The sequence below is a fragment of the Notolabrus celidotus genome, chromosome 11, assembly GCF_009762535.1.
Source record: "Notolabrus celidotus isolate fNotCel1 chromosome 11, fNotCel1.pri, whole genome shotgun sequence".
Classification (NCBI taxonomy): domain Eukaryota; kingdom Metazoa; phylum Chordata; class Actinopteri; order Labriformes; family Labridae; genus Notolabrus; species Notolabrus celidotus.
The window spans coordinates 31,305,896-31,322,941 of NC_048282.1; the positions used below are offsets into that span (position 1 = coordinate 31,305,896).

The window sequence follows — 17,046 nt, forward strand, 5'->3', positions numbered from 1 at the left end:
TGATGTGATCTACTTTTTTGGTCTTTGTTAGAACTCGAGCAGCAGCATTCTGTATGAGCTGCAGCCGTCTGATGGACTTTTTAGGGAGTCCTGTAAAGACCCTGTTACAGTAGTCTAGTCTGCTAAAGACAAATGCATGGATGAGTTTTTCTGCATCCTGCTGAGACATAAGTCCTTTAATCCTTGATATATTCTTAAGGTGATAGTAGGCGGACTTTGTAATTGTCTTAATGTGGCTGCTGAAATTAAGGTCTGAGTCTATGATTACACCAAGGTTTCTGGCTTGGTTTGATGACTTGATGAAATCGTTTAAAGCTCCCTCAATCTGTTCCCTTTTATACTATTATGTGCAAGATAAGTATTGTGTTGGACCAGAACTAAACACAGAGTTCACACACTAAATGGAAGAAACTCACAAGTTAAGGCAGTGGTTGCCCATCAACTCTCTGTTGTTCTGCAAGTTAAAATTGCTGCTTTTGTGAACGGAGTGTGGTGGCCTTGACGAGAGCGATGTAACAGCTGTTTCTGGTTAAAGACAAGTATCCTTATAAAACAGAAAGGTCCATCTCCGTTGGGATCTTTTCTGTTATAACGTCAGACACTTTAAATAACAATCTGAGCTTACCTGGAGCCGTTTCAGTGGTTTTTATTTTGATTGGGCGTTTGCCTAGAAATGAGGCTGCAGCCAATATAGCTCATTCAGGGACGGCCAGTTAAAGCTAAGTACTAGAAACTTTTTGTACCATGAAGTCATTCAGACCTCAAAATGAGGTATTAAAAGGTCAAAAGCAAAGTAAAAATGGTGCTGAGGTTTTAAAACCACAGAAATGTCCTTACAAGGATGTTCTTCACTACAATTACATGAGATCAATGGGGGTAATGTGTGACCGTGTCTTTCCACAGGTCCAGGTAGGGGGCCTTCACGTCTCTCCCGGCGCCGTCCACATCATGTCCGACAGCCTCCTCACCCTGCCTGCCATCGTCAGCATCGCTGCCGGCGGAGGCCTCCTCCTCATCATCGTCATCCTCGTCCTCATCGCCTACAAGCGAAAGTCCCGTGAGAATGACCTCACCCTGAAGCGCCTGCAGATGCAAATGGACAACCTGGAGTCACGTGTCGCCCTGGAGTGTAAAGAAGGTGAGTGTTGGATTTGTGAAGTCAGCAGACAGACGGAGAGCAGCTCTGTGCAGCGGCCTACTCTCAGACTTCGGGGGTTGTATAGGAGTGTGATTATGGCTCTGCTGAGCTGGAAATATGCATTTGCAGACAGTAATTTCAGAGGCTGCTCTATCACTCATACAACTGAATGAGGCTGCTGAACACATTTCACTTTGGCAGACTGTAATCACATAACAAGCATAAATGTGTTCTGAGCATATAGTAAAGTAAGTAACTTGGTGGTCTGTGTGAGTATGCGTGTGTGTGTGCCTGTATTAAATAATGCAGGGAAAATGTTTCCAAATCTGGGTCAGTGAGTCTTCCTGGTTGAACATCGCAGCACATAGATTAAATCGGTTAACCCTGCATGTGACCTGTCTCGTCCGTCCTTGCAGCTCTTGCTGCTTTCTAGTTTGCATTCTGCACACAAACAGCTACATGAATACAGAGTTCCTCATTAGAGTAACCTCAACCTCCTCGCAGCGAGAGGCACGTTATGCTGATTACATTTATTCCAGTCTTAACTAAAAGGCTAAAAGCAGCGTTTATCTTTATCCCAACCTGTGTAGAGATGTGCAGATAACATTACCTTAGGTTTTTCTATAAGCCATCATTAAGTACCGATACTAATCCAATACCATTAAAAATACACCTTACTATTAAACAGTTGTAGGCTTATACTTTTAAGCCTGTGTGTAACACTGATGTTAGACCTCGAACGTGAAACCTTACAATCTCTTTTTTTTTTTACTGCTAGAAGTGCCTCAAAGTGCTTACATTTGATATCTCTGGCTAACATTACATGATTATACAAAGCAGCAACACACACGTAGAATAGCAACATGCTGTTATTATTAGCTAACCCTCTGTGGTGAATTACCTGAAATCAGTTCCTCTTTGAAGCGCCAACACAGAAGTTGTGACTGATCGAGACTGCCTGAGTGTACATTTTTTATCTGGTTATTTTAATGATTCCTCAGACTACTGTTACAATGTTACAATGTTACAGTGTCATTTAGCAGACGCTTTTATCCAAAGCGCCGTACATACGAGAGCAAGAACAACACAAGCAAAGATCTAGACAAGAGGAAACAAGATCAGTAAGAGTAACAAAGTGCTTCAAGTCCATTTGGATGCATATACTGCCAAGCAGTGTAAAGGCAATGCACAAAAGTAAGTTTTTTTTTAAAAATAAAATAAGGAACATCTACAATGAAGCAACCAAACAATTTAAGACCTTCCATTATCATCATCAACAATTAACTCATCATCACCACAATAATTACAAAAGTACCAAGTGCTGGGTCACTCCAGAGCTGAACACAGATTCCCAGAGTAGAGAAGGACAGTGCGAGTCAGCTGTAGCTGGAAGACATGATCTGCCACTGGGGACAACAGTGGAGAACAGTCCAGCTAAGTGCATAGTGTTTCCTAAAGAGCTGGGTCTTTAGCTGTCTTTTGAAAGTAGAGAGGGACTCAGCAGATCGAATAGAGTTGGACAATTCATTCCACCATTTAGGGACAACAGAAGAGTCGAGCTAGTGATTTTGAGGCCTTATGTGCTGGAAGCACTAGGCGCTTTTCTGAGGCTGAGCGTATAGCGGGCGAGAAGGGGTGTAGACCTGGATGAGGGGTTCCAGGTAAACTGTATGTGTTTGCGGCTTGTTTTGGCCTTGTCTCTCTTTGAAAGGAGATCTCTGATCTAAATGCAACAAACCTGGTCTGTTTGATTTATTCTAATTTGATCTCATTGCACATACAAAATAAAACAAAACACGACTGCTCAATAACAAGAGTAATACAGACCTGAGAGGTAAACTCTTACCTCTCACTTTGGGGACAATATATGTGCAGGAGGAGCCAAAACAGTAACCCCTAAGGGCTTGTGTAGTGGTCCTCCTTATGAGACACATTCAGCATAAGGACAAGGTGTTAATGTAGTGCAGACAAGTGTAACAACGTGATGAAGGTAGTATTAAAAGCAATTGTGAGAACAAAGTGAAAGACAGAATGAAGAATGAACGTAAGGAAGAGGATTACACTCAGAGTTAGGATTGTTTCATGATTACATGGATTACACTGAGGATTAGAATCAATATGGTTTTGCATTGCTTTACTTCATAGCTTGTTTCTTGAATGATTTGATGCCAGTGTAGTTGGAAAACTGAGAAAAAGGTGTTCTGTAAAAGGCTGGAAGGAGTTTATTGGCTGACCTTGTACGGTGAAGATGGATGTGAGAACTAAACTTTAAGACATCTTGAAATATACATGGTGGAATAAACATTGAGTAAAGACAAATAAATAGAATAAGGAGCTTATGCAAGAAAACTAATGCTAGTGTGTCCACAGCAACAGTAAAGCATGCATCGGTCTGTATGTTAAATATTAATTGGTGTTGGGAATCTACAGTTTTAGGTGTGTGTGTAGATGTAAAAGTAAGACAATGAATATAAATGGCTCTGGGAATGAAGATGGAGAACAGACAGATTCTTTAAAACTGAGTGGACTCACACAGACCATCAACTTTAATATTTATTTTTTGCTTATCTATAGAAGAGACTGAAATGGGACTTGTTAAATCCTCCAAGTGTTATATGTTTTGTCTGTTTTCATTTAAAATGTAACATTAAATGAATATTAAACTAATTCTTACAGGACAGCGCATCTTGCTAAGTAGGTGACTGTCTTAGAGCAGCGATGAAAGATTTATTTCCAGCTTGCGAATCAAACTGCATCACAGACAACTGAGATTCTGGTAGCGTTACAGCTCCACTTGTGTGTGTGTGTGTTTGTGTGTGTGTGTCTGTGTGTGTCTGTGTGTGTCTGTGTGTGTGTGTGTGTGTGTGTGTGTGCTTTCATTCTGGAATAGTAAAAACAATAAATGTAAATAAGCACGACATATCAAGATGTCAGCATCCAGCAGCCAGCTGCTTTGAAACACACACTCCCTCGAGGCCCGGGGTTAACTGAGGTCACTGTAGTTCATCTGACCCTTGACCCCCCTGCCCAGTGGGACGGCTGCAGATAACCTCAGGCTGACCTCTTGCTACCTCACCAGTTCACAAAGACCGTCTTTCTGTCCTCGCCATGAATTTTATATGACTGCTTTCAAATAAACACAGCTGGTCGGCTCCTGATGTCATCACGGGGTCATTACGGCCAATCACAGGGATCGTAGATGCGAGGTTCATGTTTGACAGAGTTTAGGAGGTTTCATCAGACAGACAGGACTTTTTTATTTACCAACCACCTCTGATTGTTTCTCCTAAGAGTTAAAAAATCCTCAGAATGGGCGAATGACAGACAGACGGATAGACAGCCAGAGCAGGCAGACAGGGGAATCAGTCACACACAGAGAGCCTTGGGATAGTAAAAGATTAATGTTTTAACCATTAGTAGTGGCCAGGAGTGTCTTGCCCTGAAGGGTGGATTTAGACGGGTACCCGGGTTCCTCCTTATGGGCAGGCCTATATCCTCTCCATGGTGTGCCGTGAGCCTGAGTGTTGGTGTGTAAAACCCCAGAGTTGCAAAGGGAGGCAAGGAGGTGAGAAGCTAAGACTAGTGGAGTTTTAAGGACGGTGTTGTGGGACTGCTGCTGCTCCTGTGATAGGCCACAGACGGGGGGCAGCCTCCCTGAGGGCGACGAGACACAACAACACAGCCATGGGCCGGAACAGGAGTCAGTCAGAATGGAGCCAATTAACTAGTGCTCACCTGCAGCCTCACACTGAGATGACATGCGCTCTTTGGGGCCACATACAGCCAATTTACTGGCTGGTAGATAAAATTGAGTGAGAAAGGGAAGAGTGTGTGTATGTGTGTGTGTGTGAAAGATTTATTTTTTATGTTAGGTATGTGAAATATTGAGTTTTTCCTGACGTGAACACTATCTTGGGCTTTAACTGTCAGCCTCATCTTAGTGCTAGTAAACACCACGAAGATGAGAAGGATTTGCGTATTTGGTCCCAAGAGATTAAAGTTTTATTCTGACGCTGCATGCCTAAAGTACTCCCTCTGACTCGTCTCTCTTCTTTTTATTCTGCAGCTTTTGCTGAGCTACAGACAGACATCAATGAGCTCACCAGTGACCTGGACAGAGCAGGGATCCCCCATCTGGACTACAGGACATACGCCATGAGGGTCCTCTTCCCTGGAATAGAAGATCATCCTGTCCTCAGAGAACTGGAGGTAACTAGAGAGGGACATGAATTGAAAGATGTCTGAGATGTATAAGCAGAAAATGCTTTAAGAGGGGGCAAGAAAAAGTCAAACTGGGGTGAAAAAGAGAGCTGGGACAAGAGTGGAAGACTGTGTCTGTCCTCGCCACTCTCCCTGCAGGGTACACTCCACAAGCAGCAGAGTGCTAGAGGGGGGAAGGAGACCAGTGTGCCACTTATCCTCTCTACCCTCTGGTCTTAAGCATACACACATATACAGCCAGTCATGCTGAGCAGCATGCATACAAGTATGTACTCGAACATGCAAGCTTCCTCATGGAAAACAGGGTCCCAGCACATGGCTATTTCATCCACCAGTGGCTGCAGTATGAGGGGTAATGAACTGAGTAATTCCCAATCCTCAGGCAGGACTGTGGGTTCCTCCATCGAGGGATAAAACTGGCTGGTTAACACTTTTTGCTCTGCTCTTTGTGGGACCAAACGGGTGTTGGGTAATGAGTTTATTTTAAATGGAACACACAGAATGGAGTCCAGAGGATGAAACTACTGAGAGAATAGCCAATTTTCTGCATTCACATGTTGGCTGTTTCTCTCTAATGTAGGTCAGGTTGGGAAGTTTAAATGTGGTTATAATGCCAGACTGCCAGGTCGTGAAAAAATATTCAACTGTGAAAATTCAGAGGGGAATTGCTCGGGCCACATGTCCTGTAAAAGTAACATATTTATGAACCAAGAGCTGGCATTGGACACCAGAGCTGCTGCTTCTGCTACTTACTTGCTAATGTTGACGTTAGCTAGGGGGTGGCAGAGCTAGCTACTGTTTGTGTAATGTTTCACATACAATAAGAACATTATAGTGGTAGATTCCTTACTACTAGCCTGTCATAGGAGGAGACTTAAAGCTAACATTGATACCCACAAGCTGCTGTTTGGTAACAGCTAATGTAAGCATTTAGTCACTTACTTATAAACATACATTTTAGCTAGGAAGTTTTTCAAGCTAATATTAATGTTTTACAGTGTCATAATACAAGATAGTTCCGATTCTAGATACTGTTATGTTAGCTTAGGTCCTTTATGCTTACAATAGCTGTCATCCGCTAGTAGGTATGCAAATGTTTAGCTAGCTTACTTTGAAATACAGCCCATTGTTATCTTTATTCATGGCCTTTTCTGTTAGTAATTGATTAAGAATCTTTAAATAATAATACCAATAATACATTTTATCTATAACACGCTTTTTTAAAAACTCAAAGACGCTGCACAAAGGATAAAACATCATATAAAGCAACAGAATAATAAAAACATGAATAAAATACATTATTCATAAATACATAAATCTGTCAGATACCTTATATTCATCTAACTTAACATCTAGAAGACAGTGCTAAGACATGCTTGCATTTGAGCTAACCACCCTGGCCTTTTGACAGAAGAAAACAGCTACTGTTAAATTATGAGAAATGAAGGACCTCATTGAAAAATAGCTGTATGAGTGTTGCCTTAAGCTTGTACTTGTCTTATTTTTAAACAGTAAGGACTTTTTGAACAGAACAAAGTAACACTGGTACTTTGCTCTCTTCTCTCTTCAAAGCTACAAGACTCTAGTCGTCTAACTCCTCAGTGAGGAAAGTAGCTATTGGCTGTTCCAAAAGTCGCTAAAGGACGTCATTATTTAATGTGCATAATCTGAATTGTAATAGATGCTGTCGGAGAGACGTGTAACGTTGAGGGAGAGACAAAAAGAGGTTAAAAAAACCACCCTAAATATGTTTATAACTACACTTAGGAGCCTAAAAATTTTCAACCATAACATTTTCAAGATATTTATTGTATACAATCTACATTAACTATATAAATAGACCAAAAAGAGACGGTAGGTGGGATCTGCCAGCCGTGTCTTTGTATATGCTTGATACATCTGCAGTCTGGATGCGGAGGGGTGATCGCCTCCTGCTCTGAATGCAGCTTAGGAGGGACTCACAGCAGCATCCACTACTCATTGAGAAGAGTAAGAACGATACATGCTTTCACATCAGTCTCCAAAAGTCTCCATTTAACACCAGAAAAAGTAACTAGATTTGTTGCCAGTAGCTTTTTTGAAAAAGAGTCGCTAGAGGGGTCTGAAAGCTTGCTAAATATAGAGACAAAGTCGCTAAGTTGGCAACACTGTTTATATGCACAAAACTGGACTTGCTTGTCTACAGATACCACAGTCATCGTTTTTTTTACATTGTTGAGTGATGCACAAACTAAAACTAAAGATTCAAAACACAAAAGTTACACAATTACTCAAATAAAAACAGATTGAGCCAGTAGTGCTCCAAAGCTAGAATTACCATTTTTTGTCAATGGACTCTTGGGTCTTCAAATAAATCAATGCAGTGACTGTTTCCAGTTACAATCATCGTCCTTTTTTTAATCTTTAATTTTCATTAAAAGCTGTAGCCTTTAGTGGAGATCACATGTAATGCTGTCTATTTGTTCATACAGTGATGCTCAGTGAGCTGCATGAGCCTTCTCTTTGTCAAAGATTTTCACAAAAGGAGCCGAGTTTGATATCCAAACTTTTTGGGCAACAGTGAATTTTAACACAGAAAGATTGTCTTACTCAGGCAACTTATTTGACATCTGACTTGAAGGTGAAATGGCAGCCTTCTCAGGGTAGAAGGCTTTTTAACAGACCCAGGTCAATAATTGATTAAGATCTTCTCGGTTACTTACTGTGAGTGGGAACTTCTGTCTGCCTGCAGTGAAACATGAGCGAGGCTTTTTGGTGCACTTGGAAAAAATCTTTATTTTTTAGGAGACAAGGTCGAAAGTTACAATCCCTTTAAAAGCTAATTCCTTTCATCACTATCTAAATTACTATCGGGCTTTTATTATTTAAATAAGGTATGAATAAGCGTGCTTTGCTCTGTGCAGGTGTCGGGGAACGGCCAGCAGAATGTGGAGAAGGCCTTGAAGCTGTTTGGCCAGCTCATCAACAACAAAGTGTTCCTGCTCACCTTCATCCGAACACTGGAAATGCAGCGCTCCTTTTCCATGAGGGACCGCGGCAACGTGGCCTCACTTATCATGACGGCGCTGCAAGGGCGCCTGGAGTACGCCACCGACGTCCTCAAACACCTGCTGTCTGACCTCATCGACCGCAACCTGGAGAGCAAGAACCATCCCAAACTGCTACTGCGCAGGTAACATAACATGTGACATGATCGAGGACATGCATGGCTTTAATGTCCTGAGGGATCAGTTCAGATGGTGCCGCAGTATTTTGCTTCATATATAAATTAAACCTTATGAATACAGTACAATCAACACAGCACAACACAACACAATAGATTGCACAGGTACAGTGCGTTGCTTTAAGAGTCAGCTTTGTAAAATATCAAAGCTAGAAAAGGGGGATTATGAATTAAGACAGCAATAAACAGACATGATTGCTCAAATGCAAAAAACATTCTGCCTCTCCCTCAGTGACCTCATAACCCCTGCTAAGCCCCTCCCACCAAATGATGCACCAATCATGCATGCAATCCAGCCTCATTGCAAATTACCTGTTCCACTTAGCTAGTTATGTTGGACTCAGGGGACAAAAGCACTGACAGCTGATCATAGAGCTGCTGACATAGGTTTGTGCAGCGTTGCAGTGATTGGCTCATTACATGCAAGCTAACCCTGATTAGTAGTTTGATTCAGACAATACTCTCTTTGGAGATCCTGCCCTGTGCTCATCTATGTACTATTCTCCCATGCACAAAAATTCTCATCCTGCAGTATTTTAACAGTCACTTGTATCCCTCCTTGTGCATCTTTGTGGTGGAAAGTGTAAACACAGGCTGTGCAAGTAGCATGCTGGTAGTCACCTCATCTAAGACCGATTATCAAGAAAGATTAAACCTCATTTCTTAAGTTCTTGTTTTCTTTTCTGGGTCATAAACACACATCAGCATTCATTTCAGTCTATTTCATAACCATCAGAAAGCTCATCTCAGTAGCTTTAAAGGAACATTCCAATTAAATTAACTATAACAATTTGTGAACCAAAATTATACCTTTATAGCTTTGAACTGTGATCACAAAGACACACAAGAAGCCTGCATTATAAAAAATATGCACTTTCTAAAACATGATACAAGAGAATTTTACACATCTGAATAATGTGCAAATATGTCTTTACACAATGGGTTATTGCACAAAAGATGTAGTTGTATATCTACACACACACACACACACACACACACACACACACACACACACACACAAACACACACATCAATCAATAAGAAATCCTGTTTGGACATGATCACAATGAAGACAATCATCCAAAAATAACACATTATCTTTAGCTGACTCCTTTATCCTCAGCATAATGGTATGCTCCTCAAAACTACTAGAAAGATACTATATGCACTTTGTAATTCAGCACCCAGAGGATACACACATATACTTAAACATAGTCCTTGTTTTTAAGCATGTAAAGAAGCTCAGGGCTGCAGAAGGATATAGAAACGTATCCACAGATGGATTGTGATTGATTTAGAGCTGTATACTCTTCCTTCCTCTTGTTGTGGGCGGATGCATTTAGATTTTCCCCCGTGTTCGTGCCGAGATGCCTCACAGAAAGAGGCTCGTAATGAGTGCTATAGTACGTCTGCAGTATGCCGCTGTAGATGCCGTACACTCGCGTTGAGAGAAACCTCTGAGTCGTATGTGTAATTCTCTCCCGCGCTCTCCGTCTTTCCCCTCTCCGCTCTCTCAATGCCAATGTCAGTCTTACTTATCCTCCAGGCTCGAGATCCTTATAAAACATTCAAAGGCGGTTCAACTTAACTATTTCTCTCTCTCGCCATGTCTCCAGTGTACATTGTTTTCTAGGAGAGTCAGGGTGATGTGCTTAAACTTTAAACACCTGCTAAGCCCTTGCCCAAGTGTCCTCAGCTGGCTTGGTGGCTCTGGAGGTAAAGAAACAGATGAAAGGATGGGGAAGCAATTCTCAAAGGTACAGAATGTACAGGACAGAGGCTTTAAAAGGGCTGACTGCTGCGTGCACAGTTTTGATTATTGATCAGTGAGATGTTCCCTTAGAGGTGGCGAAGTTACACACCTACTTTATTCAAGATGAACAGATACTTGTGCAAAGATAAAATTAAAGGCATAATTCTTTGTTGAATTAGATGTGAAGAAGGGTTAGGGCTCTGAAAAGCACTCACCGTATAATGTTTTAAAGTAGACCTCTGAAGGACATTTCTACTGGCTAAATCTAATTGATCCTCATGGCATATTTAAGAGACCGTTAAAGTTAAATTAGTCAAAGCTAAAACGGGTCATTAATAGAACAAAATGCAGAAAATAGTGAGCATTAACTTTGCTCCAATGTGAGAATGAGTTAGATTGGGAAGGTCTTGGGAATAAAGTTACCTTTAGACTAAAGACTTCAAGTCTTTTATACATCACAAACAATAGACCGCTCTCATGAGTGGTTGAATTCCCCTCTAATCCCTCTATATATTAGTATTTAGCCACTGTATTCAGATTTCTGGTCATGTGAAGACCTCCATGTATGATTTATACCAGGGGTGTCAAACTCATTTCAGTCGAGGGGCCACATACAGGTCCAATTTGATCTCAAGTGGGCCAGACCTGTAAAATCATAACATAACCTATAAATAACAAAAACTCCAAATTGTTCCCTTTGTTTTAGTGCAAAAAAAGTACATTCTGAAATTGTTTTCACTGTGCAAAGTTGGCCGCGTGCCGGATTGGAACCTCTGGTGGGCCGGTTTTGGCCAGCAGGCCATATGTTTGACACCCCTGCTTTATACAGATGCGTCAGTTTTCTTTATACCATACATTTAGACAGATATTGGTCTATTTTGAGGCAATATGCAATAATATAAGTGCAAAATATAAACTCTGAATTCCCTTCAAAACTTTAAGGCTAAATTATAGAGCCCAAATCTGCTCATCCTATACTGGTTCTATGGCAGATAAGAGCTGGACATATCCCAAGACATTAAGACAGAGAGCCATTCCAACTCACATCCACACCTGAGAGCATCACTTATTAACCTAACCTGCTCGTCTTAGAGTCTAAAATGTGAGCTATAAACCCCACACTGGCACGGTAAGGACATCCTCTCTCCCTCTCTTAGTGCCTCTATTTGAAAAACCCACATTAATAGTCAGAGCAAATATCATCCAGACAGAAAAGACTGCTCACACAAGCAAACAGATAAAGAGCTTGAAAAACAGACTAAAATGACAGAGCATCAAATGGACCTGGATTAAACTGTTATTTCACAGGACAGCAGGGCCTCCACATCACCCCTAAGTTTTCATTATTCCCTCTTATTAACAGCACACTGGTGTGTAATCCTCAGGTCCTGCCGTCATGGCCTGAAGGGCTAAATGTCCCATAGTTTTTTTTTTTTACAATTTCACTCCATGATTTTCAAAAGAATTTAGGGGATTATCGATTTGACATGGGTCTTTGGCTGTTTGTTGTCTTCCTCGTCGCCTGTTAGGAGGAAAGCAGACAGTTGAGCTAGCCAGCTGACTCACATACACACACACACTAACACTCACACACACTCACACATGTCTAGGATGCTAGTCAAATTGAGCACGTCTCTCAGCAGTAATTGTGTTTATGCAGGGTGCAGATTGAGGCTGCCGGGCTGCGTTTTGTTGCCATTTTGCATTTAGTTGTCTTTCTGTCAGCTCTCCTCCTCTCTAAATATATATAATAATCATATCATGTTATAATAGGATTGTCATATATAATAGGATTGTGAAATGCTTGCTATTATACGAGCAAAGGGGCCCTCTGCTTTCTGGGAAGGATGAATTAGCAGCATGTAATAAACACATTCTCTGTCATATTGCATCTATTAGCCAGTGTGTGAAATCTGTATCTTAAAGCACTGGTGCGATGACAAAAATGTGACCGTATAGGATTCAAGTTTGCTCGCAGTAGATCCGTGAAACCAGGGGTCACCCTGGATGTTGTTCTTAATGAATGATTAATGAGCTCACAGTCCATATTGCTAAAGCAGAAAGCCAACATACACAGGAAGAACCTCCAGGTCCCTCATCCCACTTCCTGTTCCTCATTTATATTACAGTGGGTTAGAAGTGCATCCCAAGACATGTTCAAGTCGCAGCGAGGAGCCGTGCTTCTCTCGCCGCTCAGCTGTCATCGAATGCTTCCCTCCAAAAGGGAATATGTCCGCGAGCTGGCATGTTCGACCTTTTACGAGACGACCATAATCACACAGGCATTGCGGCAAAGATGCAAAAATAGTTCCATCTGTCACAGCGCCTTAGCATGTTAGCATCATGTTCTCTCAGTGACCTGCAGGAGTGATCAAAGTTTAATGCGCACAACAGGATCCAAATGGTTGTTTAATAAAGGATAAGGATGGATGTATTCTTTATGTGTATGTTATTGCTGACAAAAGCCAAGGAAAGACTCAAACAAACAAAGCATTAGTCTGTTCATCAGATTTTTATTCTTGTTTTGTCCAGTTAAACACGACTTCCTGAAACAGCCGGGCACTGTAGCCCTTGACAACAGGAATAAATCGTCTGATCGTAAGGGACTACTTTTGGCTAGCTCTTTGTTGCTCTTGTGAGTATACATTCACAGGAATGGGTATTCAGGGGGTTGACTGTTATAAACTAGTGTGCCCAAGTTTATCATATAGTGTGTGAACATGTCACCCTTGTGACTCAGATGATGGTTTTATAGTTTTAGGGTCAATAATGGATTTTTGCTCAGAAAAATAAGCTGTAGCCAGGAGTGAGTCTGGACTTTTCTGACAGGGGTGGCTTGACTGACTTATGGTTTGGGGTGGCATGAAGTATGAAAAGGCGTAGTATTTATTTACCATTTCTGTTTACTTCTAATATGTCTACTTGAACTACTAACATTAAATCATCTAAAAGATTTATAACACAACAGAGTGTGGAACTTTTTAGCTTTTAAATACTTGCATGATGTTGTATGACACGGCTTAATGCAACAAAAATATTGCACTGTAAGCAAAGTCCTACATTGGCATGGATTACTGGCAGTGTTTCAGAACAATAATGTTGCTAGAACATGTATTTTTGACAGACAGTGTGCAGGAATTGTTTGCAATCTTTGATGGACTCATTCCTCTCCTACAAACAAGTCTCAGGAAATAGATGTACAAATATCTTTCTACATTTTAAAGTACTCACAATTTAGGAAATGTTCTAAATTGAAATGCCCAGAAAGCTTCTTGCAGCTTGCAAAGACCACATGAAATATTTTATTTAACACCAGTTGCAACTGTTACAAGGCAAAAAGCCAATCAGAGTTTAAGATGCTGAGGTGGCCAGATTTCAAGGGAGGCCAATGTGCATCCCTGGCCACCACTCTTGACATTCTCCTGGCTATAGCAGGCTTTGGCCACACTTGTGCTTGTACACAGTACTTGTTGGTTGGGTAAATGAACGACTGGTGTAGGCCCTTACATTGGATTTTATGCACAGAAAAATGCATACCTTCTTACAGGACTTGTACGCAAAAGAATAATAATAATAATAATTCCTAGGATTTATATAGTGCTTTTCTTAATACTCAAAATCGCTTTACATAGAATAAAATTAAAAGTACAACAGGTAAATAAAACAAACAGGGACAGAGGTGGGGCGAGGTTAGAGGTCATGTGTTGTATCCTTTTTTGAACAGGTAGGTCTTGAGGTGGTTTTTGGATGATTGGAGTGAGTCAGAGTTGCAGATGTGTGGAGGGAGAGAGTTGCAGAGAGTCTGGGCAGCGATGGCAAAGGCTCTGTCCCCCCAAGGTGCGGTGCTTGGACTTGGTGAAAGGGGACAGGAGATTGGCATCTGATGATCTGAGCCGGCGAGATGGGGAGTGGCATTTGAGGAGGTCGGTCAGGTATGAGGGGGCAAGGTTATTGGGGGCTTTGCTTTAAGTCATGGTAATTTACAATAAAGACTCAACCTCCTTCTTTTTTAAGCTATACATTCAGTATTTCCATATATCCCTGAGTATAGGAACAGTATGCACAGCATACATTTCAGAGGGAAAATAAGACACTGCAGCAGTACGCTGGTGCAATGTGGTTGCCTTAGTGAAGAAATTGTCCTTAATTATTGAGCCCTGTTCTCTGTGGCGAGCCCAAGCAAGAAGATGGAGTACCCTGCCATCACTGCCCACAACTTAGCACAGAGGGAAAAGAGGGGGAGAGGGAAACTTGAGAGAAAGAAGTGAGACCTGTGGAAAAGAAAAGGATGAGTGGGATTCAATCAAGCCTCAAAAAAATAATGATCGTATTAATTCAGCAAACGACATTGAGGTTATGAATGCTTTCCAGAGTCCTGTGTGCAGCATATTGAAGATGCTCCATGTTAACCCTTTCTCCTTTTTACATAAATTCTGCATCTCTTCCTGCTCTCTCTATCCACATCCATTTTTCAGTATTTCTCTCTCACTCTATCTGTCACATGGGCAGATGATCTCCAGATAGCCGTTTCTCAAGTGTTTAATTGCTGATGCACTATCTGTACTTCATATGAAAACGATAATGTTGGATTAACTCTTATCAATATAGAGACGTAACAGTAAGAACGGCTATAATAATCATTTCAGATGTGATAAAGAGAAAGCAGTCTGGCTTCCCTCACCTGGTTTGCAGGGCCAAAGGTAGATAGAATGAAATGGCTGTTAAACAACATTCCTCTCCTTCACTCCCGTTAAGTGTCCTCCTAAATCAGATTTTGGCCATTTGCTGGCTCAGTAGCTCGGCCTTTCATGGCACAAAAATGCCTACAGTAGGTCATAAATATGCATTTCATAGGAATATTTAATGAAATTTCCATTCATTTGAATTCCTGAAAGAAGTTGAATGAGCTGAAGTGGTGTATCAGAGAATAAAAATGAATCCATGTGAAAAAGCCTCTTGGCAGGATACACAGTGATTATACATTATTTATAAATCATGATTTATTTGAGGAATTAGTCAAACCTATAACAATTACTGATGATACAACAAATACAGCAAACATAAGGTTATTGACTGAATGTCTTGTAGGCGTCGAGGAATTGAATGCCTGAGTGATGCTTAAGCTTAAGGTTTAATTTCCGTATCGTTTACACCAAGTCAGCTAAAAGACATTAAGTATTTACAAACAAAATAGAATATTTAGGGTTCTTGTAAATATGTTAAAACAGCCCACAACTCCCCTCCCGATTATTGACTTGTGTATTGGCTGAACAATTATAACAGTAAACCCTGATATATAACATAAACTGCTTTATTTGGTGTTTAAACCAGTTGTAGTTGCATAATTTTACATTACATTGTTTTAAAAAATGCTTCAACGTGTGTAAGAAGAACACTTCACTAGTTTTAACCAATGTTACCCTCTTAGCTAGCATCACACTGCGGTTGTTTGCTGTAATTAAATAATATAACCTATATTTTATAACTTTTTGGAACCCAAAACAGTAGTTTGTAGTTGCAATGATTCTACTGGTATGTTATTTTCTAACAACAGTGTGAGGGGATGCTTGCTTAAAAACAGGCTGAGCACCTAGAAGCATGCTAGGCTAACATTTACAGCTGCTAGCTATACAGAAAACCCTTAGAAATTATATAAAGCTGCATAATTGGGTGTATTAAGTACTTTTACTCAAATAACCATACATTTTAGTGACTACAAAGAAATGTCAAAATGTGAATTGGGAAATCATTGCATGTTCACATTAAGCTAATTTTGCCCAACACTCTCAGCTAGCATCACACCATTGTTGTTTGCTGTCATGAAACGATAATTTTCCTAAAATCTGTACCTCTTTAGCGGTCTGTTGTATGTTTTGAGAAAATAAAAAGGTCAATTTTTTCTAATATTTAAAAAAAAAATGTAGCTACAATTCCCTGACGGGATCCTTACCTACAAACAGGCTGATAATCTAGAAACTGATTGCTAATATTTTGCTAGTTTTAACCAATGTTACCCTCTTAGCTAGCATCACACTGCTGTTGTTTGCTGTAATTAAATAATATAACCTATATTTTATAACTTTTTGGAACCCAAAACAGTAGTTTGTACTTGCAATGATTCTACTGGTATGTTATTTTTTAACAACAGTGTGAGGGGATGCTTGCTTAAAAACAGGCTGAGCACCTAGAAGCATGCAAGGCTAACATTTACAGCTGCTAGCTAAAAAGAAAACCCTTAGAAATTATATAAAGCTGCATAATTGGGTGTATTAAGTACTTTTACTCAAATAACCATACATTTTAGTGACTACAAAAAAATTTCAAAATGTGAAAGGGGAAATCATTGCATGTTCACATTAAGCTAACTTTGCCCAACACTCTCAGCTAGCATCACACCATTGTTGTTTGCTGTCCTGAAACGATAATTTTCCTAAAATCTGTACCTCTTTAGTGGTCTGTTGTATGTTTTGAGAAAAGAAAAAGGTCGTTTTTTTTATAACATTTAAAAAAAAATGTAGCTACAGTTCCCTGATGGGATCCTTGCCTAAAAACAGGCTGAGAATCTAGAATCAAGGAAGGCTAATGTCAGCAGCAGTCAGCTAGCATAAATATATACCTTAACATATAACATAAAACTGTCTATTTGGTGTTTTAACCAGTTCTAGTTGTATAAACTATTAAAAAATGCTTACATGAGTAAGGGGGAAAAAC

The 17,046-nt window shown here is 40.5% G+C and overlaps 1 protein-coding gene across 1 annotated transcript in view; it reads left to right on the forward strand.

Moving 5' to 3' along the window:
* Positions 1 to 17,046, forward strand: part of plxna2 (plexin A2) — a 273,461-nt gene that overhangs the window by 214,617 nt on the left and 41,798 nt on the right. Inside the window, exons 20-22 of the mRNA XM_034696628.1 lie at positions 904 to 1,138; positions 5,205 to 5,347; positions 8,263 to 8,531. Coding sequence (XP_034552519.1) covers positions 904 to 1,138; positions 5,205 to 5,347; positions 8,263 to 8,531 — 647 coding nt within the window. The remainder of the gene's footprint in view (positions 1 to 903; positions 1,139 to 5,204; positions 5,348 to 8,262; positions 8,532 to 17,046) is intronic.